This window comes from Cebidichthys violaceus, unplaced genomic scaffold (genome assembly GCF_023349555.1).
Source record: "Cebidichthys violaceus isolate CVI_PGR_0920_01 unplaced genomic scaffold, fCebVio1.0.p SCAF_12, whole genome shotgun sequence".
NCBI lineage: Eukaryota > Metazoa > Chordata > Actinopteri > Perciformes > Stichaeidae > Cebidichthys > Cebidichthys violaceus.
In genome coordinates this window covers 16602999-16627219 of record NW_027176285.1, presented here as the reverse complement: position 1 = coordinate 16627219, position 24221 = coordinate 16602999, and the positions used below count along the sequence as shown (strand labels likewise).

The window sequence follows — 24221 nt, the reverse complement described above, 5'->3', positions numbered from 1 at the left end:
AATTTAGTTAAGCCGAGCTCCAATGAGCAGGATTTTATTCAGTCGGAAAGAGCAAAACCCTGAGATTAACATTTAAGACCATCCCACCGGTTATTAGCATTGCTTACCTTGAAACAAGAAAACATACCAAGCAGGTAGAATAGCCTAATCTCCATCACCTCAGGTGTTTCACGTGATACCGTCGCTGTGTGGCGCTTACCTTCTCTTGGTATTGCCTGCGTGAGGAGTCCAGAGATTGAATTAGAGCCGTAGCGTGGCCCACGAACATGGCGTAGCACGTGGCTCCTACGATCATGCTCAGCATGGTGATCCACAGGTCCGACATGCTGACGGGGGCCCGGGCGCCGTACCCGATGCACAGCATGTGGCTCATGGCTTTGAAGAGGGCGTAAGAGTACTGCTTACCCCAGGAAACATTCTGCAGGGGCAAAAGGGAGAAAGAGAGAGACAGAGAGGGGGGTGGGGGGGGGGGGAGTTACTGCAAGGCAAGGCAGGGCGGGAAGGCTCTCCAGCAGGCAGAATATAAAGACAGGCTTCCCTTTGATGGATCACTGAACCTCCACCAAAGACTCCTCATGCCTCACAGCCCAACGCCCTCACCGAGGGGCTGAACCTTCTACCTGACTCTTTTTCTTTCCACTCCTTCACTCACTGTCTCAACACTTTCAACACCCTCTCTGCTGGGACCTGCCTGGTTTTATTCATTTTTACCTTTTGCCAAAGGGAGCAAAACAGCTCATGTTTGCAAGTACTGGAAAAAAAAGCCCCAAACGTGCATTATTTACAAAAGCCAGAGGAGTTGTTTCCTCAAAGCGCTGCGCCCCATTCTCTCTCTCTCTCTCTCTCTCTCTCTCTCTCTCTCTCTCTCTCTCTCTCAGGGGAACAGGAGTACAGAGCTGCAGTGTCCACGACCGTCATGGAACATGTCAGCTTGAGTGTAAAGTGGCCTCAATGGTTGAAAATGTAGGGAGCATGCAGTCATCAACTTTCATCGTTCACGCTGCGCTTTCTCCCCACAGAGCGACTTTGTCTTTAACTACGACACGAGTCGGGTTCGAGAGGTCCTTATTATCCAATAGCGTCCAGCTGGGTTAACGGCGTTTCACTGTCATGCCGTCATTACTCAGAAGAAGTTGTTTGAAAAGAAACCGATTGGTCGCTGCCGACGTGGAAACACGCAGGCAGGGAGGAGTGTAGTTCTGCAGCGTCGATGTCTCCTCTCGTCAATAATTAGCATTCGACAATATGCACTGTGAGATTAAGGTATTATGAGGCACGAATGGATCACGACAAGATGGACCCTTAGGCACAGACCTTCCCCACAATCTGTGGTGGTCAAGTGAGCCACACGGTTGTAGAGTTTTAGGATTTTGAGGGCCCATAATGTGTTATTGTATCCTGGATTAGCGGTGAGGGGATGAACCCTCCCTTTCTTGTAACAGCCTCACAGTGACTGTTTTAGGAGGTCAGTGTGCTTCAAGCTCCAGTGAAGCCCGTCCCTCCACACGTCTCTGACCTCAGGATTAAGGGCGAATGCGTTCGACGAAGTTCTTTAACTTTCCGAAAACCAACCGTGAGATGATAAGCGCCCACTTTTCGTAGCGATCAGCCCGGCGCGGTGAGGATTTGAACTTGATCTCTTTTATCTTCTCTACACAACTACCTCGGTCACTTTTGTTTCCAGCACACTCTGGCCGTCGGGCAACTCTTGGAACAGAAGCTCTTAGCAGGGCTCCTGGGGCCCCTGTTCTATAATCCACATCAGATATAGAAGACGTGAGAATGCACTACCTTTATAGCTGCATTCCATGCTGCTTTCACCCACACTTTGTTGTGGATATCAGCCTCTGGAGGAGTCATGTCTTCTGGATTTAGACACCTCATTATTACAGTACATGTCAAATGTGTGCCTTTGCGCCCGGAGACATGCAAAAGTCTCTAGTGAGCAAACCCGATACCGGCCCGTCGAGGCTACGTTTGTGAAACCCAGTGAGTTCCTGTCTGGAGACGAATGCGACAGCTCTCCGCTACGAACTGCTGACTCCTCCAATAGCTTCACCTCCTGTGAACAAGGAATGCTGAGGAAGCGCTCCATATAGAACGTCTATCTCACCCAACGCAGAATAGCTACTGGAAGGAATATGAAACTCCAGAAAATGTATTAAATCTCCCTTAAGTCTTCTCTCTCTGGCTGACAGAGCTGCACATGCCTCACTGTAATACATCCCATCATGCTCACATGCTGAGGCCTCCTTTTGTCACGCCGCTCTGCTCGACTCCATGCTGCTCATCAAGTGGGATTTAGTAAATGAGCGCATTTCCAGCTAATCATGTGCCCTGGATGACTCACCATCTCCATGCTGATGAGTTCATTCTTTCACAGATTGATTAGAAACCGTGTCGTAATTACACCTGCCAGTTTTAATAGCAAACAGGGTCCAGATTGTTTGTGCCGGCAGCTTCTCCTAAACCGTCTTCAGACCACTGTGTACTATAATATACACCGTAAGCAGACATATGTAGTATATTACTGTATATTACAACACATACAGACTGTCCATGTCCAGATACAACGACCACATCTGTCCGATCCTGCCTCCTCACACTGGCTCCCTGCTGCTTTCAGATATCACTGATTATGTACAAAAGGCCAGAGAGGCCTCGTCGTCCTTCCTGCTCCCTGAGATCCTTGGCTGCGTCCTTCCTTGTTACTCCAAGGTCCAGACTCACACATGGAGGCGGTGGAGCCATTGCAGCTCCTAGACTGTGGGATGACCCGTTTGAGGGGATCAGGGCCGCAAACCCGGTCTCATCTTTCAAAAACCCACAAAAGAAAAGACTCGCTTTTCTGTGATTTCATTTGTGTTTCATGACATTTTTGACTCTACTTCACTCTTTCACCTTGTTGTGTTTTAAATGTGTTTAATTATCATAATTCTTGTTATCATTATACACATTATAATCTATTTACACACACACACACACACACACACACACACACACACACACACACACACCAATCCCTCCCAACCACGCAACCGGCACAGATACCATTTGTAAGGTCATGGGCCTTAGGGGTCATGTCACATGTGTACATGTAGCATGTGTACATGTACACATGCTACATGTAGCATATGTACGTGTAGCATGAGGTTGAAGTGGTGGGCTCTGCAGCAGAGTGTTTGTGACGACATGTTGGTGTGCATGGAGAAGCACAGACTTGTAGTTTAGCCGGATGGAAACGGAGACGCTGGGTGACTCACTGCACCTTTTTGCCAGTCGTCCTTGTGCAAAGATAAACAGACGGCACATCTAATCCTACTGTAGTGCAGGTTACAGAGCTTGTCATATCTTATTGCGCTGTATGTCATATTTCTGATGTTTGCTTACATACAGAGCATACGATGCAGGCGCTTCATTCAGTACGTCTTGTTTAATGCCACAGGTTGTGTGGCGTGCTGGAGAGGGGTCTTGTAAGATGACAACATGGGAGGAGGGGATGGAAATACAAATGGCCGCTGACACTAACTGACCTCTGTGGCAGAGAAGCCCCGCCTGTGATTTTAGAAGACATGAAATGCAGATATCAACAAAAGCACGTCCACAGATCCAGCAGGATCAGGCAGACGAGACCTTTTGGGGGACTTGTTTGAAAGCGTCATTGCTGGTTTGATCTCGTCTGTTTAAAGGCAGTAATCATAGAACAGACATAAACGTGTTTCCTGCATTATGTAAAAAGTGACAGAGTTATGTATTCATTGCTTTCTTGCCGTGTTCTTTGGGAAGAGTGAGTCATCGCAGCGTCACCAGCTTCTACTTTGTTCCCTTGTTCTCTACAATAAACCTTGATTTTAATGAAGCACAGTGCGTTCATTCAGAGTTCTACATGTATTTAGAACTCTGGAGTGACGTCAGCTACTGCATATTCATCTCTCTGTAGCTCCGCCTTCTGTTTACTAGTGCACGAGTGAAATGAGTTCAATCATGCTGCACCAGACGGGTCTGGTTATGTGAGCGGGAGGACATTAGAATCTTCAGCACCGGCCCGGTGTCGGGTGTGACCCAGAGGTGCTGCTTGTTGTTGACACCATGGAGTAAATATGAGCCGTAATGCACAGATGTAAACAACAGGATTTGACCCGGTGCTCACAGGACAAACAACAGGAAACAGAGCGGTGACTGATCTGTGCTATCGGCACACTGCTGAAGAAGTACAAGCAAGGAAAATACATTTCCTCTCACATTATTGTGTATCTTTGAAGAGTGTGCGCATGTGTAGATTGACCTATTTGTGCACGTTTTCATGCCAAATGTATTTTCACGTTTAATTCCAGGTAAACGCTGCCCTTTAAGCAGAAACATCCGCATTAACTGGTTTTAATTACTCAATCATATAACTCTCTAAAACCCGGCAAGCTGTCCCGTGCACGTGATGCACAATGTTCATTTTCAATTACGTAATCCAACTACAAGCTGTTCTCCCTGAGAGAGCACAGAAGGCACAGCAGTCGCTGAACCCAGAAGAGAGCGAGTGCAGAGATCTGCTGGGCTGCAGGAGCTCCCAACTGTACGTTGGCAAGAGAAGCACCCACAGCGGAGCAGCTCGGTGTGAAGGTTGAGCTTCTTAAAGGTCTCAGAAACACTCCCACATTTCTGAGTAAACAAAGAGATGGTGATTGAAATCTCCTACTGCATCATCAGCAAAGAACAACACACCCGACAACGTCAGCCAACAACACGCACTCTTCACCAAATAATGAACAAGAGCCGTGAGAGAGGAGAGGTACGAACCGAGGTTGATTCATTCATAAACTCCGGACTGAGCCCTGCTGTTAGCAGTGACTCATTCAGAGGTCGGGGAGAAAGAAATGGAAAAGTAGTGCGTCGCTAGCCTTCAACCTCTGCTGGAGGCTAGCGACGCATGGTTAGGCCCTTCTGTTTCTACCGCCATCAGTCCGTCTGTCTGTCAGCCACCGAGATCTCCCTGCAGACTGAAGCTCAGCTGTCTCTTTAATACCAGAACCGGACAGGAACAGTGAGCACACATGGTCCTCCATATCTTTACCCTGAACACGCAGACAAAAGCAACATCCCATCAGCCTCTCGCCTGAGCCAGCGCAGCGACGGCAGCGCTATCTCGTCTGGTGACGGAGTGAGCGCAGCCTCTGAAGAGTAAGAAGCTACTCTCGGGCCATTAGTGGAGAAGATAGCGGTCCTACACCCGGAGCTGCACCACTCTGCAGTATCTGCCGTCCTCGTTGGCCCCACTCTTCCTCTCACAGCTGGAGACAGAAACTACGCATGACGCCATCTGAATCTAAAGCAGCCATTCTTTGACGGCTGAAAGACACAATGTTTGAAGGCAACACTCACCTGGCAACAAAATATATAACATGATCTTATCTTATCAAGATGTCGAGCTTCTGAACACTAATGCACTGCGATGGTGTGAGAAGAGGAATCCCACATGTGGGCCAGGCCTTTCACTTCGGGTTTGCCAGAGCGCAGTCAGCACACGGGCCTCGAGTTCTGTGAGGATCCACAGGGATGAGAGTCCACAAGCTGCTCATTCTACCACACCACAGTGACACGATGCTAGCTAGTATGGGACATACGTCCAATATGTCTCATTTAGGGCTGCGACTAACACTTGATTTCATCAATTACTTTTGATTTGATTTTTAAAAGTATATATATATATAGCTATTCATTTTTCTTTTGTCTGACCAACAGTCCGAGACCTGAAGACGTTGAAATACAACAAGCAAACATTTCATCTGAGAAGCTGGAAGCAGAGCATGTTTGCAGATTCATTGTCTGTCTATCGACTAATTAATAAATCGATTAATCCGTTCAGCAGCCTCAGCTTCATCACAGTCTGTATTTTCATACCTGAGCACCAGAAGCAAAACTGGACCGGATTCATGAAATGTATGGTAATCCTAATCCAGGAAGTTGTGAAACCGCTGAGATGTGAAAGCATTATTGTCCCGTCAGACAGACGAACTCTGGGAGCTTCTATATATAGGTCTGCTCGTCTCAGCTGCAGTGTGAACATGTCACCAGGAACCCGATGTCTGCGAGGAGCTGGGAGACTTCTTTGTAATGTTGCTTTGACGCACTGCATGCAAATGATTCCAGTCTAACTTTACTTTAACGTCACAGCTGAGCGTCCAGCACTCCGGCACCCTGCAGGACGTCAGCTGTTTGCTTCAGAGGCCCTGTTTGCAAATCCCCAGCGATGGCTATAGATTTTCACGGTGCAGATGATCCCGCCACACAGCGGGCAGCCAATCAGCCGTCTACGTGATCCACATTTTGCATCGATTTGCATTCAAGAAAGGGAATATAGCCGATTCATTCTGAGCAAGAGGGGCAACAGGCAGCGCAAGAGCAAAGAGAGGTTAGGATGAAGCTCAGTGATTACAAGTTAATATGCATCCAGAGCAATGTTCATTCAGCCCGTGTTTGATACATAACCGTGAGCAAGGAGCGATTGTGACAGTGATGTGGGGAATTATATCACTGCAAATTGATTTTGGCTTCAAACACAGATGGATAATGTCTGTTTGGGATTAACAACACATGTTAGCTGGCATTGGGCTCAGTTTGGCATCGCGTTGCCTTAAAGTACAAATAAGAGTGGGATACAGGGTGGTGACGTTCAGCAGAGCTGGCATGTTGGACCTCCGGCCCGATGCCTCCGAGCAGCCAGTGTGCATGTGGAGTACAGAAATGTTGTTCGTCAGAGAGAGAGAGAGAGAGAGAGAGAGAGAGAGAGAGAGAGAGAGAGAGAGAGTTTCCCAGAGCGAGCGTTTACAATCAGCGTTACCCAGGAGGCCTGCGCACACTCCTACACTATCACATTGCTCGGAGATGAGCAACCACAGTCCGTTTGACCCCAACTCAGATAGAGAGAGAGAGAGAGAGAGAGAGAGAGAGAGAGAGAGAGAGAGAGACAGAGAGAGAGAGAGAGAGTTACAGGAACAGCACAGAGAGACAGAGACAGAGAGAGAGAGAAAGACAGAAAGAGAGGGAGAGAGAGAGACAGAAGGAGACAGAGAGAGAGAGAGAGAGAGCGAGAGAGCGAGAGATACAGGAACAGTACAGAGAGAGGAGAAAAACCCCAAAGACTTCAAACGAGGCAAATTCTGCGTTTGGAGATCCACATGGAATTCTGGGAGGCCAGAAGTGTATGAATACTATGAAACAATGGTCAGAAACATGCTGCACATTGCTGTTACAGTAGCATTGGTATTCATGTACTGTACAGCAGTAGTATCAGTCGTCTCACTGCCTCTTTAAGCTGATTCTTTGTGGCTCAATATTGTACCTGATAAAACTGATCTGTTCATCCTTCATCTTACCTTTAATTAAACAATCTTACCTTCCTCTCATCACACTGCAACACTGTGCCTGACTAGTCCTGCTATAAGTCTTACACATGAGTGCAGCTTTAGCCCAATATCATGCATGTAGTCATGACATGTAAAGGCCCTTTCATACACACCAAATGCCAAAAATAACAAACGAAAGAGGAGAGTGTGTAATACTTACAACCATACCGTTTAGGGACACCCAACAGTCGGGGGGGAAGTCTTGGAGGAGAGGCACCAGATACTGGAGGCAGCCGTCCCAGTGACACAGAAGCAGCATCATCCCTATCAAATTAAAGATTCTTACCACTGCACTAGCCAGGTCATAGGTCATATGGAAAATCTGCCAGAGAGAGAGAAAGAGAAGGAGAGAGAGATCTCAGTTAGACATCTCTATTGTCTGAAAGTGTACATTCAAATTCTATCATAGAGCGTAAACAGGAAGCAGGATTCAGATAGAAACACATGCATCAGTATTTCAGAGACACAAGAACGATTTCAAAAGATTAAAAAGATACTTAAAACGGTCACAAAAGTACAAAGTCACCTTTGAAGTGGAGGGCATGGTGTGCCTGTTTGGCCACCAGAGAATTTGGTCGCCGCCAACGTGTGTGTGTGTGTGTGTGTGTGTGTGTGTGTGTGTGTGTGTGTGTGTGTGTGTGTGTGTGTGTGTGTGTGTGTGTGTGTCTGTCTGCATTATTCAACATGGCTGCTTTCCAAAACAAACTGAGCAATGAGGGGAAATGCACACATGCAGCTCAGAGACGGTAGCGGAGAGCGAGTGAAGGCAGTGAAACACCTGGAATGATCTGCCGGTGGGCGTGTTTAAACTGCAGGTGTGGTCCTTCCAGCAGAGCGGAGCATTTCAGAATAGAACAGCATCAGCAGGGTGAGGAAGCACACGTGTGATGAGGAGCGGCTTCATCCACGTCTGATCTGGGAGAAGAGCATTGAGTCACGCCCGGCTGGCCGTAGCGCTAATTCAGAGTTTCTCATTAGCGTGAGAAAACCATTACTTCTGTCCAGGTTAGCGATCCCTTAATCACCCGACACTGAAGAGCAACTTCTCCTTCTAAAAGGGTTAAATATGGAAAGATCGCTGATTTCTGCTTGGTGGGTTTTGCATAATAAACCTGCTCAATTTGCCAATTTGTTGAATGGAAGACTTCAAGTAATTAGTATCTATTTTTAAGTTAATGGCTCTCCAATCTCTGTAAACTGCTCATTCTACTTATCATAGCAGTAATGGCAATTTAATTGGGCCTCAGGGTGTGTTTTCCTACTCTAGTGGTAAAAAGTTAGATGAGTTTCAAAGTGCTGAATGAAAACAATGTAGTTATGGAAGTAATAAAATGCTGCGTGAGGTAAAGGTTACCCAATACGCACCTGTGTACAGTACATCTATCTAAGATCTATTGAAATGAACAGGAGCAGTACTGTGGTACATAGATATCACTTCTATTTTCTAATAAAGCGTCTTTTCCTCCATGTCTAACTGCAGTTCCAATCTTTATTTTGGTGTCAGCTGCCTTTTATGTTCCTCCTCAGGTCTATTTCTGGCTTACATACTTCAGAATTTGGAAAATAATACTGTCCACTTTTGACCAAATTGCAAGGACTACTTACTTCCTCCTCTCACAGAGAGCAATCACTCCAGAAGAGAAAGAGAGCCCGAGCATGGAATTCATGTTTTGCTGACATGTAATCTAAATCCAGGCGCTTTAAAAGCTCTTTGAATCTGCATCTCTGCACGCCGCTCTATTGTGTCTGTCCTCTAACCTTCCTGCACGAAGGACAGTGTCCACACAGAGAGAGACACAGAGAGAGAGAGAGAGAGAGAGAGAGAGAGGCTGAGCTGATGCTCCTCTGTGGTTCAGCTCCACCACAGGGAGACGCAGTGCTCAGCCCTCACAGGCTAACATTAGCCGCTAGCTTACAGGACGGCCGTCTCAAAGCACCCAGCGCCTCTTCTGCTGCTGCTGCTGCTGCTGCTGCCTACATCTTCATTCTTATTATAGCAGAACTCTCTCTCTCTCCCTCCGCTGTGTGTGTGTGTGTGTGTGTGTGTGTGTGTGTGTGTGTGTGTGTGTCTTCACATTCATTATAGTTTGGTGACATAATAGGAAAGAACAGGCACAGGGCAGGACAAAGAGAGCAGCGGGGGAGAGAAAAACAAAGACTAATAAAGGTATACTGTCTTGGAGGAGGCCGGTAAACAGGAAGTCGCTCTTTGGTTCTCCTTTGAATTGCAAATGATTCACACCGGGCAGAAATCGGAAAAAAAGGTCGACTGACTGACTAACGCATAATCAAAAAAACACAACAGAAGAGAAGAAAAGGAGGGAGGGGGTAAGGTGATGAGGTGACGTGTGCGGAGGTCGCGGTGAGGTTTTAACGAATTCCCAGAAACCCTTTCACTTCGCTGCGGAGCCTCTGCAACCTCTGGGTCACGCTGAGTCAGCGAGGGCAGAGGGGGAACATGTAGGAACTCATTAACTTTGTTTGGGTTTGTGTTTCATGGGCTCCCGGCATGAAGAGTCTGCTAGTGGCAGCAGGTAGCCACAAGGTATTAGTCTATTAATACAGGTCTTAATAACAGAGGCTCCCGGTGCAGATCACCGGTCAGGATTATACAGGATGACCTTCTGTGTGAATTTAAACTATGTGAAGCTGTGATGCGCTGCAGTCGTTACCCACTGCTGAAGAAACACAACTCTGTCCCCATAGAACTCTTCATCTGTAATGTTTTAAAGATTATAATCAAATCGCACAGTGAGGATAGAAACAAGAAGGTTAGACCGAGTGTTGAGGAGTGAGGTTTCAGAGGACCAGGTAGTGGAGAGCGGGTCCTATGTCCTATGACCTATGACCTATGTCCTATGTCCTATGTTCTATGTCCTATGACCGAGTCTTTCTGTGTGACGCCCCTGTGGGACGATGTCGGACCCTTTCTAGCGACTTATAAACTAGTAGCTTGAGTGAAGTAAACTTGTGACCTCTGGCCCTTGAAACACACTGCAACTTACACTTATTTTCATTATTAATTCATCTGGTAATTATTTTCATGATTAATTCACTCCAAGGTGTCATCTTCAAATAGACCAACAGTCCAAAATCCAAATATATTGAATGTATAATGATATAAAACAGAGAGCAGGCAGTACTTGGAACAAGCTAATGTTTGATGAAATATAAATATTTCTTTAAGGTGCTTCAGGGCTTCTGATTGGTTGCAGGAGCAGCCCGTCATACTCTGAGTTTGGTTGCCTCTCAGCCTGTTTTTGAGACAAAGCAAAGCTGCTCTGCACACGCAGCATTAGCACAAGCTTACACTGTATTCTGCAGCGCAGGGCCCTGCTCCTCCTGCAGCTCCGTGGTCGGCTGTGCGGTCGGGCCGCTCCTTCGTCAACTCATTGATTCGATTTTGTGACCGTCACCTGCTCGTTGCGTTGATGCACTCAGCTTCAAGTTCAGAACAACGTCCCTAAAGTTAGGCAGGACAAGCAGCCGGTGGATTCTCAGCCGCCGTAAGCTCTCATTAACTGCATGACAAGAGGAAATAGGTAGCGCCGACCGAGAGCCGAAAGCCATTACTCTCGGTTGGCATCGGCAAAATATAGGCTTAGAATTAAGTGCATTAAGCTTAAATTTGACCGGGGACAGGCCAGGGTCATAGGTCAGCATAATCCTCTAATACAGAAGAGACGGACAGCCAAGATGAGATGCGATAGCCGGTCCTGTCCAGCCAGCGCGGCGCTCATTCACGTTTGACACGTCTCAGAGCGGCAGAGCGGACGTCGACCTGTGAGCCGTGTTCACAGACACAGACGAGGCTCAGTCCGTGTGACCCGGCCTAAACCTCGGTTTACTGCGGGGCGAGCGCTCAGCTTCACGTGCGCCGTAGGCTGAGTCACGCATGTACTTCTGAATCTGATACGCAGCGGGAAAAAAAAAAGAGCATGCAGGAGAATTACTCATCGTCGAGCTGTGGGCCTTGAACACGCAATTAGAAAGTGTTCTTTATGCATCTTCAAATTGGACATGAGTGACCTCTGTCTGAGGTTAGTGAGGATTAGCGAGGGACTAATTTGAGGGGATTAAAGCCACCACTGGCTATTACATTGAGGGATGACAAAACTGCTTCCAGGCAAATCTGGAATTCTCCTGCTTAACATCGTCTCGTAAATCTCCTTTTGGATCTCTCTTGGTGTTGCTTAATCACACAATTACAGTGGAACTTGGATTTGAAAAATCATATTATCATGTAATGGGAATTGACTGGGATTTAGCAAGTCTCACGTTTCCCTGCTTCTTCTTCTGTGCATCAGAAATAAACAACAGCAGCTCCTGAAGACTGAGTCCTAGCAGACAGAGCTGGATAATGGAGCATTTGACAGTGCCGGTTTCTCCCCTGAAGAAAAGCAGCTTGCTGGACATAAGCACAGTTCACATGCCTGTAATGCCCTATGCTCAACCGTGTTCAGAAATGTATAGCTCAGCGATACATAGACATAAATAGAGCTGGCATTGTTTCAGCGCCTCAGGCTGCATGCTGTATACCCAGAGAAGCTAATCAGTCTGCAAATCTGTCTACAATGCAGACTAGAATAGACCAGACCGCAGATGGAGCGCAGAGAAGACGGGAAATCTTTTCAGCAACTCGGTACAAGAAAGTCTCTGAGCCCCGATGCTGAAAACTGTTGTTTGTCTGCAGAAAGCGCTGTGGATCTGCAGCGAGTGGTGCATTCAGGTAATGAGGCCCAGCAGTCATTTGTAGCCAGAGACTTAATTAAGAGGCAGTTGGTGATCAATGGGATCTTTACAGAGGCAGAAAATACGTAGTGAGCTGTTAATGTAGCAGGGGACTGGTCATTACTTCTTTACTGCGTACACAGGCACAGGGCAGCACCAGGTCCAAGGAAGGAGCAGTGAGTAGAAGAAGTACGAGAGGCAAGCAGGCCACTTTCAGAGCGTACTATCATGATGTACTGACTAATCTGTGGTAGAAAAAGGTACATTTCCCTCTAAAATGAAGAGGATTAGAAGCATAAAGTAGCAGAAATAAAGTATAAATACCTAAACAGTTCAGTGTTTGTTCCTCCTGATATTAATGTGGTTGACATAAGAACAAAACATTTCTTTAACACACAGATCCCTGTCGTTCATCTCGTTCATCTGGATCCATTTAAAAGTTTGTTCAACATCTCAGCAGCTTAGCAGCATTTATTTGACAAGCACTCAGAATTCAGAGCATTTCTAGAAAAACAGACCATGAAACATCCGCTTCACTGCACTCACCGCCACTAATGAGCCTCAGAGAACACAGCTGAAGTGAGAACGCCTCTCACTACAGAGAAAGCTATCATTTCATATCCAGCAAACACATGTATCAATAAAGGTGAGGTGTTGTGGTGACACTGTTCTTTACTGGACTGGCCCACACACCAGCCATGAAGCAATGCATTGGGTTAAGTGGGAGGAGTCAGCCCGGGGTCACGTGTCAATCACACGTTCAAGTAAAGACTCCTTCCTGCGGGACTTCATCCACTCCGCCGTTTCTGGGTCCGTCAGCAGTATTCTCCGGTTCTTCCACTAATCACATCACGCCGCACTGCGAGCGTAGCCGCCTCGCCCGCTGTCTCACCCGCTCTGCGTCTATTTCGGTCGTGTGAGCGCGATAACCTCAACGCTACTGTTCTGCCTTAATCTGCGCTCAGCCATTCAGCGCCGCGTTGGCAGAGGCGGCATGCTCTGGGGCAGAAGCTCACACAGCTACAGGGTCACGTTCATGCGCTTCTCTGCATGGAATCCATGGGTGGATCGTTGAAGAACACGGCGTCTCCCTCCGTCACTATTTATATATGTGACCCACACGGCGAGCTAAGCCTCCGTTTATTCAAACCAAGTAATGTTCCCACGTGAGGATTAACGTATGCCGTTAATTTATGCACGTTCTTCTAGAAATGTCTTTCAATGCTGCGAGGAGCGGCTCAGTGCGCATCGGGGGAACAGGAGAATGTATTTATGGCTGAGGAGGAGTTTGAGTGTTCTATTGATTTGTACCTGTAACCTGAGCAGCAGCAGCAACACAACATCAGCATCAGCTCCGCTCTGAACACATGTACACATGGATAACGACTCCAAACACAAGCTCCGCTGCGTCGATAAGCCATCATTCTGATGAGGACAACGAGTGAGCATGTTGGGACATATTGTTCAAAAACTTGCCAGTAGGCTCAACAACAACTGCTTCCAAACATGACCTATTTTCTCTCTCTGGTTATGCAAGTCTGTTTCAGCAGGACAGTTGGACTGAGGACACGGATTTGATTCCTGGAGTGATGTCAGTCGGTCTGTGATGGAGGAAAGAAGGAAAGGGGACGAGGAGCCGAGGAAACGGAGAGGCAGGCCGCATCGATCCGAGAACAGAAGCAGATTAACTCTTCAATATGTTCAGGAAGATGAACGACAATGTGTTTGTATTCAGTGACCTTCAGTGTGCTACACAGAACCGTCCGAGAGGACCGTCACTGGAAAAGGCCGGCACTTTCAAAACTCCCCCGGCAGGTGACTGGATGAACCATGCGTCAATCAGAAGAACGTGACCACGGCGCTGACATGTCGTCACCTTTGAGTCGATATGGTGAACTTCACCTTTCCTTTGGAGTTGTGTTTCTGGTCCCCTGATGACTGGAAGTCCAACATTCCCTCTCTTTTCGCTCCTGAGGAAAACATCCGGCTCTTTAGCAGACGAATGCTCCACTTTGTCCACGTTTAAGTAGAGAACAGCTGCCTGCTGCAGCCGCAGTGAGAGCGGTGGGAGTGAACCAAAGCAGCAGCTATCAGACATCTGAAACTCACTGTAGAGCTCCGTTAAGATGAGGGGACCTCCACAGCCCCCTTTCATACTATGCTAAGCTAAGCTAATTGACTCCCGGCTCTCAAACACATAAGAGATCCATCGAACTTCTCATCAAAGCCACACAGCGTCTGACAACTTCACGTTTCATTTTGTATCACAATGTAAATGTGTTGTGCTGCTTGTGGACATTATTATCTTCTTGATTTTAACCAGGATTCATTTACAAGCAATTTGTAAACAGTTTACAAAAGAATATACTGCAGGAAGGCAGGATGCAGTTCTCTAGACGTCATGGAGAGAGGAGAGAGGAGAGAGGAGAGAGGAGAGAGGAGAGCGTTGTAGCCGGACTGGTGGTTGTGCTAAGAAGGCAGTCGGGGAAGATTAGCGCCCATGTGAGCGCAGGAGGGATTTGCCTGGATTGCACAGGGTGACCTGCTGTGTCCATGAAAACATCGGCAAGACGGAGCTTCCTCCACATTTTACAGCGAGGACACACCTGGAATACGGACATGACCTCATAGTACGATTCTAGACTCGTGAATTATCTATAGAATAAAAAATGCATTTGATTTATTCATGTATTAATGTGATTGATCCTTTCTGCTTCATGCGGCCTGTGGAGTGCAAACAACTGATGATGGCTCTGATAGAAGCCATGCTTCTTCTTCTTAGCATAATGTGGAACAATAAAGTAGTGTAGGACAATCAGCAAAACCTTAAGTGCTATATACTGTAATATACTGTAAATACACAGCCATATGGGGCTGGTGGGATATTATGAGCAGTCATGTAAGCAGAGTGGAGATACAACACATTATCTGACTCTGCAGCATCATGAGGAGACACACTTGATACGCCGCATCTAATCTGCGCCGTTGTCACAAATGGACGTCCATAACAACACGTCCCTGTGATGTAATAACAGCTCACTGCTCCACGAGACAATACAAATGGTTCACATTAACAGCTAGACTTCCATAGATGAGCACAGCTGCCGTTAGGACAGATGGATTAAGGGCGCTTCGGTAAATCCATCCGCTACGACGTTAACTCTCGGGAAGTGAGAGTAGACGAACCCCTGCATGCTTCGCTGGTTACAAATTAATTATTTCTTCACAAGACATCATTACGGGGATATGGCTGCCATGATGCTCCCCTGTAAGCAGCGAGGGATCATTATGTGCCTCGTGGAGAGTCAGTGGAGTGAGGAGAGTCTGCAGTACGCGGATCAGAGGAGCTTCTCTCAGCTAGCTACCAGGGATCACCAACGCGTGGGCTTCCTTCAGTGTCCCCACATACCACACACACACACACACACACACACACACACACACACAGCAACCAGCAACAACAGACCAGGGCACAGAAATAACCAGAGATTAGCCTAATCGCTACACTTATCACTTCAGCCCCTCCCAGGACGGTATCTGTCGTCGGTCTGCTTACTGTACTGAGCACACCATGCAGAAGGGAAGGCTGTTCACAGGGGATATCCCAGGTGGACGGACGGATCGTCAAAGCCACAAGGCAAAAATAATACAGTTTAAGAACAGAATCATGCTAAATAATAAGCAGCAGATGTTGATTTAGTTTGGCTCAATGAAAGAAGACGGCAGTGCGTCAGTCAGTCATATGTATCACAAGAGGCCTGATTAAAAACTATTACAACTATACTTTACTAAAACTACTAGTTCTTCTTCTCAGTCCACCTCCCGGTCTGTCTGTCTGGACATGTCTGTTTGTTTCTTGAGGGACAGTTACAGTGACAGTAAGAGAAGAGAGGACGGGGACAGAGACGTCCTCCCAGTGGAGGATTTCAGACGTCAGCTCACAGTGACAGCATGATACAAAGTGATCTTTTCATATTTAATCACAAAGATGTATTCATTTACTTAACGTCCTCAGCAGACAGGAGGGACATAGCACTCACAGCATGTCCCTCATATTATTCATTAACAATATGCGTCAAGTTCTATCCAGTATCAAGCATAATGTACAGTATGTCTGACAAACGCTGAATCAGCAGATATAAAATACGTTTGACTGCTGGAGGCTTTATATTGAGCCAGACGTGGTTTGGTTCATCTAAATGTGTCGCTGTCAAAATCATGCATCTCCAAAAATGTCAACTTGTTCATGAAATATTCAGCTTTGTGGAGTTTTTTTTTCCTTATTGTATTTTTTTAAGACAGGAGAAAAAACATGGGAACATCAAAGGGATTTATATATTTAATTTAAGCTTGAAACATATGGATGCTGACGATCTCGCCTATTTTTAAGCTTCACTCCCTCTCCCTGTTTCATCTGATCATTACGGTATTTTTGAGATGAACATGCGGTGCATCCAATACTTTATACATCAAGAGCATCGCCTGCACCCCCCCCCCCCCCCCCCCCCCCCGTTTATCCAGTTAACCAACACACTAACAGAACAGTGTGTTGGAGGAAACACTGTGGACATGGTAGCTTTATAATCACCTTGTATTTATGGTGGGAGTAAAACAGAAATGAAGCGGCGCTCTGTCAGTTCAATCAGTGTGTTTAAAGCTGCTACTTAAACACCACGGATCTGACAATTAACTCTGCCGTCGAAAACATATGGTCAAGCAATTAACACTCTCTACCGCAGTTAACGAGACCAACTAGCGACAGAAGGAGCGCCGAGTGGCTTGGCAAGGGTGGGGGATGGGTTAAATCTACAGGGGACGAGGAGGACGGGGAGGACTCTGTCTTCCAGGCGGTGGAGTCTGGGATTTTCCATCCCGGCGGGCCAAGAGCGAGCTTCCCCTCAGAGAGCAGGAACACGACTCAAGGACTCAAGGACTCAAAGCCCATTATGTTCACCGTCAGAGCGCCGCGTCTCAGAACAGAGACGACAGCAACGCAGACGGCACGACAGAGGGAGAGAGCATTGTCTCTCAGTTCTGTCTGCGAGACAAAAATTGGACTGGAGGAGTCCATTAGGCTGTGTGTGTGTGTGTGTGTGTGTGTGTGTGTGTGTGTGTGTGTGTGTGTGTGTGGACGGAGGCTGTTGGTTTCACTTGTCTTCCCAATGCGACTTTGCGATTGGATGAACCAGATCGGAAGTCAGCTGCGTCTGCAAATGTCCACACTGGACACTTCAACGCTTCCTGAGCTTGGAGAGATTTCGTGGTAAAATCAGTGGCTGTATAAACGGTGGATAACGACATTTCATTTCCCTGTGAAGTCCAGTAACTAAAGCTGCAGTGACTATATGAACGTGATCATGTAGAGAGGAGGAGACATGATGCTGTTCTTTGGAAAACATTCATCTTTAGGCTCAACTGCATCCTCAACAAACGGGTCGATGTGAAGTCAGAGCTAAATTAATATCTATGGGGGAGAAAGATGACGCTCAATCTAACTACTTCTACAGTACGGGAACCTTTTCTAAATCTGTAGGAGATCGTCTTACACAAACGATCGCACTGATGAAATAGCAGCTTCTTGTGTTCAGCAGCGATGCTGGTGCTGTGACACCGTGGGAGCCTGATTCACAGCGGAAGCCCCCCCCCTCCTCACAACATGTCAAATGTGCGACGGGCAGATTGTCACACATGAAGTCATGTGACGGAGCTCTGCGCCCCCCCCCCCCCCCCCCCGCCGGCTGCAGCTCCCACACGAGGGACAACAAAGGTCTGCTCCGCCTCCGACAGCCCGGTCCAGGACTACATACGGGGGGGGGTTCCCAAAACCTGTTTGTAACAAGGACCACCAAAATGCCACAGTACCATATTTCCTCCAACAGCAAAAACACATACTATTCAATATACTTGTCAGAAAGTCAAACCTGAATAAAAAGGTTTTTTAAACTGGATCCTATTTTCTGACTCCTCACCGTCAACATACCTCCTCTTAAAGGACCTGTTTCTGCCACTGATAGACTTAGATTGTTATTTAAAGCGTCTGACATTATTATTTATTATTATATCTAATCTGTAATCTTCCTGTGGAAGCGATACGGAGCGGAGACGACTGTTAGATAAAAGACTCTCAGTGTCACGGCTGAATATTGAACGGATTTCGACGATGTGGATGTGAAGCGAGATCTCAAGACTTCTCTTCTCTGGACTCACAACAACCAACAGACCGGATGAGCAACAGGTGAGACAGAGGTTTCATTTCTCTGTGAGGTTCTTTCCATGATGTCAGTGGGAACAACGAGCTCTAACAGACTCACATCGACTGAGAGAATACATTAGTAACTTAGACACACAAACATGGGGAGACAGGGTCCAGGTTGAGAAAAAGCCCAAACCTTTGAACATGAAAATGCTAATTTGTTAGCCTTTTCCCTGCTGCTGCTCATCCAAATTGGATAAAGCATTCAGGAACACAAACACCATGGAGCTGGAAGAACTGATGACAAATACAAGAGTGAAGAAGAGGAGAGTCTCAGAGGACCTGGACAGCACATTGGCTTCTATGCGTCTGTCCAGTTATGGACAAAGACGGCGGAGAAAGATGGAGCACAATCTAACCCTTAGTCATCTTGAGCTGTAGCTGAATTTATTAGCATTACGTTTGTCTCTGTTTTATCAGGTGTTCCTAGTGATATGTATGAGTCTGTAAGAACAGGTAACATATGAACTGCACCTTTTATTTAATACACATGTTTACTAAAAGACAAATAGATAATTATCAATAAAGTGTTGAGCATTAAACCTTAAATAAAGAAGGAATGATCTGTATTATTAAAAAGCACCAGAGCAGAGGCAGGTGACCCAGACAGACGCTCAGGTCACAGCTGCTTGAGGACGGAGGTGGAACTGATATGATTGATGTCTCCTGGTGTAAAAGCGTCCTAAAGCACAGTGGAGACGTCTCATGGTCACGGAGAATCAAAGCTCACAGCAGCGGCAGCACCTTCTCTGTAAAAGTGGAGAGAATCTAATTAAACCTGTGTATTCATTCATTCATTCATTCATCTGATCTGTAGCGCTGCTTCCTTCCTTCTTTAATGAATACGCATTAAAAAAAGAAAAAAAAGAAAAGGTAGACTCCACCCATGACGCACAGGCTGCTGCCTCCGCTTGATAAATGACACGTACGTCTGCAGGCACAGAGGAGTTGGTCCTTTAGTGTCCTCAACACGCCCCGAGTGGAACCAGACCTTTGTGTGCTTTTGCAAAACAACGTTGAATGTCCCAGGTTCTCCCTGCTGGGGACATAAATATATCACAACCAGCTGTGCAGCGACGCAGAATCTGGGCGAACCAACACCTGCTCCCAAGTTCTGCTGGGGTCGTTCAACTTTCCCAGCAGAGAGAAGATAATCTGATTCATGTGTGCTTTAAGAGTTCAGATGCTCATTATTCGCTGCAGTGAGCCCACATCGTCTCAGCTGATTGATATTTACAGTAACTTCAGGAGGAGAAAAGATCGCTTGTGCTACCAAGCTGCTATATGTCACCTCTAGGCTACTGGGTACCAAACATCCAGATGTGCACACACACACACACACACACACACACACACACACACACACACACACACACACACACACACACACACACACACACACACTTAGACACGACACATTCCTGCAACAATCCCCAGCCTCACACATCACATCACACCAGATCAAATCACATTACTTCACATCAAATCACATCACATGAGAGGAACCAGACGTCAGTCAACAGCTCTGCTCCAACGCAGAGAGAGGAGAGTCCTGCAGCCGGTCTGCTCCTCACTGCTGTGTGTGTGTGTGTGTGTGTGTGTGTGTGTGTGTGTGTGTGTGTGTGTGTGTGTGTGTCCTACAACATGCTAATGAGGCCAGGCTCCTGTTGGTTCTCCTCCTGAGTGTTCTGTAGCGCATCTGTAGATGCAGCTTAAACAGAACTGAGGCCGATGGCATGAAAACACTACCGGGTCACATTTTAAAAACCTTTGTCCTCATTTCAATAACAAGCTGTAATTACAGAGAGAAAGAGGCTCAACACAGCAGGAAATCAATCGGGGTAACGAAGCACAGGAATCACTGTTGCTGCTGTGTGATACACACACACACACACACACACACACACACACACACACACACGGATCAAATGCAACACACACTGCCCTCCTCCGTTTGTTCCTCCTCTCTCTCTCCATCTCCATCTGTCTTTCAAGCACTCCCTTTCAACCTGACGCATGATTCAGCACATCAAGATTCAGCACACCTTCTGTGTGTGTGTGTGTGTGTGTGTGTGTGTGTGTGTGTGTGTCCCTGCATGGGACCAGGGCGGAGGCCTGAAGGCACCCAGGACTTGGCGTATCCTGTTCAGAGACAGGTGAATCAAGTCCACAGGAGTCTATAAACCAAAGCCGCCTAATCTCCTTTTACACACACTATCGGTTTCTGAGGTGGCACATTACAGCAGACTGCAGCTTAGTCACGCTCTCCTTACATTCCATGTGCTTTCTTTAGTTTTATAGTCTAAAATAACTGCTAGAACTTTGACTTTTGGACCGTGGATTACAGCTTAAAGGCTCCACATGTATTTGTGTGTATTTAGTCCCTATGATCAACCTCCCTGTGTTTTCACCGTGATGTGAAATGTTTTCCTTTACATTGAACGTCTCCAGGTTCATAGCTGCGCTGTACACAGGAAGTAATGCAACAGGTAAAGAGAGGCGATCTCTAGACAGACGTATGTTAAGAAACAGCTTTGAAGTTCAGTCTTTAATTCTCAGGATACTTTCACTCCTCCGCTGTCAGCCTGTTGACGTTCTGCGTCTGAAGATGGAGGAGTTGGGATAAGTCACACAGTAGTGTGGGTTATTTCAGTGGCTGCCAGATTTAGCCGGCGTAGCGTCTCCTCTCCTGCACAGTGAACTAGATACTCGGGTCATTTGGCTCACATTTTCCCTCCTTTCAGATCAATTTACCTCCTGAGCTGTGAATCAACCCGGCACCTTCGCTCCGGACAAAGTCTCCCTGCAGACGCTCTAATTAATCAGATTACTTGCAGATACACAAACTAGGCCTCTTGAAAGAGATACGATGGACCTCTCTTCCAGGCATTAGCGGTGAATTATCAGAACGCTCTGATGTTGAAGCAGTGATTCGGTCGCTGACGTTGATGTTGAGTTTGCATGACAGCCCTGTGATTGTTGTGATGCTGACAAAGTGGAGCTGCACATGGGGGGGGGGGGGGGGGGGGCTGCTGCTTGCTACAGGCAGTTGTGCAATGAGTCTCACGCACATTCAGTTCATTTACTCATGAAAAAAAAGAGTAAATACTTGTTATTGCATGCCAGAGATTATGAAATAAACAAACGGCGCTGATTCAGGGAAGCCGCTTCAGGGCATAGTTCTGTCACAAACCCGTCTCTGGTGAAGACGTGATGACATGAGACGATGACACGGATTCATCGCCACGGACACACGGTGACACGCAAAGCAGAAAACGTGCTCCACTCAGGAGCTACACTGTATTATCAGGTAGCCATAATCATAATCATAAACACGGTGAAAGACGTCGCCTCACTTCCTGCTCCTCCAGTATGTTGATCCTGACTACAGGCAGCGGGTGTCAATCAGTGTGTCACTCATGTGTGACAGTGTGCTAAAGCAGTATCACAATACAGGAGACTCTGCAACCTGACCAGGCAACCCGTACTGTGATCCACCTCAATATATCTGTTTGAATGAATAAATAAAAAAGAAAGCAGCTGGAGGTGTTAACATGCATCCACCGCATGCTAGTCACTGTGTTATGAGTAGTTATGGCTTAGTTAGGTTACAGTGTGAAATACAGTGGGGTTGGTTTAACACACACACACACACACACACACACACACACACACACACACACACACACACACACACACACACACACACTAATACTACAAATGGTAAAGTAGAATTCAAATGGATGTTTGTGTTTTTGTCAGTTAAAAACAGCTCCTTAAGCTGAGAATGTTTCGACTTAATTGGAATATATATTGGAATATATTGCACCTTATGTAGACCATAGCACAGTGACAGAAAGAGTAGCGTAGTACTAGGTCATAATATTTACAATGAGACATGACATAAGTCAGGTACTACGGTTACTGTTCAGTTTTAAACCGTCGTAGAGCAGCAGACAGTCTGCCTGGGGCCTCTGAAGAGGTTGCTAGCCCTCCCTGGGGGGCTGGTATGCTGCCACAAGCCCAACCTGCTGGAGCAGGGATCTGGCTGGAGGCCCAGTGGCTGTGATGAGCCAGATGTGGCAGTGGGAGCTGTGTGGATTCTCTACAGGGGCTTAAAATGCTATTCCCACAGCCTGCTGCTGCTGCATGTTTTTATTAAACATAATGAAACTAAATCCACACTGGACGGGGGGGGGGGGACATGAGTCTATTCCTGGACAAAACCAGCACATATCCAAAGGTAACAGCAGAGGTTAGAGAAAGAACAGCTGTAAGGTCATTGGGATAATTACCTCTGTATCTGAGAGGACATGAAAGAATAAGAGAAACATAAGGGAAGCAGGGCTGCATATGAACAGGAGCAGGGGGCAGAAACGCCCTTGAAAGATCTAAAATGTGTGAGAACCTAAAAGATGAAAGGGCAAAGAACCACTGATGACTGCTCTCATTATCTCATTGAATTATTAAATACACAACCCTTAAATATAATTCTCCTGTGAGCCACTATGACGAGAGGACACACCCAGCGTACGCCAAGCAACGTCAGCGTTTCATCTCAAACACTGATGAGTGAGTCCAGGCCTCTTCTTTTAGCTCCGCTTTGGTCTCCACCAACTCCTGAGGGCAACGCCTGGAGAACGTTAGCTGTTAAATGCTGCACCGTGTTCACCTGCTAGTTGCTGCACCATGATCATGTGATCACATGTTCACATGATCACATGATCACATGTTCACATGATCACGTGATCACATGTTCACATGATCACGTGATCACGTGATCACAGGCGTTACCTCCACACGTGTAAACAGCACCGGCCTCCGTTTGGTGTTTGAGTATGGAGCATATTTATTGCGTGACCTTCACACTGGATGCTGCGATTTCCCTGAGCATCTCAATAATTATGTGCGAGCAAACAAATGAATACATGAACAAACACACAGAGCAGCACAAACAGACACAGAAACAACAAGTAGGCTGAGGTCAGAGCCTGTGTTAGATGTACTAATGCTTCTTCCAATATAGTCTCTTTTGCCATCTGACTAATTGGCAGGGCCAGATGGAGTCACCCACTACTCCTCTCTAATGAGTGACAGTCGGAGTGAGTTGCTTAAATAAGATGCGTCGGCTCCTTTGTGGGCTCCGATACTGTTGCCACTCAGCTGTTACACTTGGACCGTGACGCCCAGCAGCCGCTTCCCAGCACTCCCGTCCGTAAGAGGCTCCCTTCTTAACGAGGAGTACTCTGCTGCTGCGAGGTACAAATGAAGAGCCGCATGAAGAAGAAGACGCCGCAGAATGAGACCGAGAGATAGCGCTGGCGAAGCAACAAATCGGACTTAGCCCAGTTCTGGCGGGCCAGCCTGCGCTGATGAAGTAACGGCCCTCTTTGCTTCGCAGATGGAGGGAAAAGATGGTGACAAAGTGAAAAGAGGAGGGGGCAGGGAGCTCACGACAGATGAAGGGATGACGGACACACAGGCTGCAAGATGAGTTATTGTCAAAAGTCACTGTCTGAAGAACGAACGGAGTCCATGAGGACGGTTCACTGCTCGAAACCATTACGACGGCAGGAGACTGCATTTGTCCCTCCATTAAAGCGCTAATCCTGCATCCTAAAGCTAACATGTTACGACAGCTTGGAAGACTTCCACCGAGAGCCTTTTCTCTCCTCTCACGTCTCTCGTGGACGAGTCCGATTCACTGTTGTTCTATTAACCAGTGTGAATATTCACTGTGGGTACAACAAAACAAACACTACATTTCTATACAGTATTCTTAAGCATTCATTAAGGTTAGACGCTACCGAGATGTAGAGAGAGAGAGAGAGAGAGAGAGC

The 24221-nt window shown here is 46.9% G+C and overlaps 1 protein-coding gene across 1 annotated transcript in view; it reads right to left on the bottom strand.

Moving 5' to 3' along the window:
- LOC137869386 (potassium/sodium hyperpolarization-activated cyclic nucleotide-gated channel 1) overlaps nucleotides 1-24221 on the bottom strand; it is a 58335-nt gene that overhangs the window by 24833 nt on the left and 9281 nt on the right. The window contains exons 3-4 of the mRNA XM_068706794.1: nucleotides 7558-7719; nucleotides 200-418 (exon numbers count right to left, since the gene is read on the bottom strand). Of these exons, the coding sequence (XP_068562895.1) occupies nucleotides 200-418; nucleotides 7558-7719 (381 nt within the window). The remainder of the gene's footprint in view (nucleotides 1-199; nucleotides 419-7557; nucleotides 7720-24221) is intronic.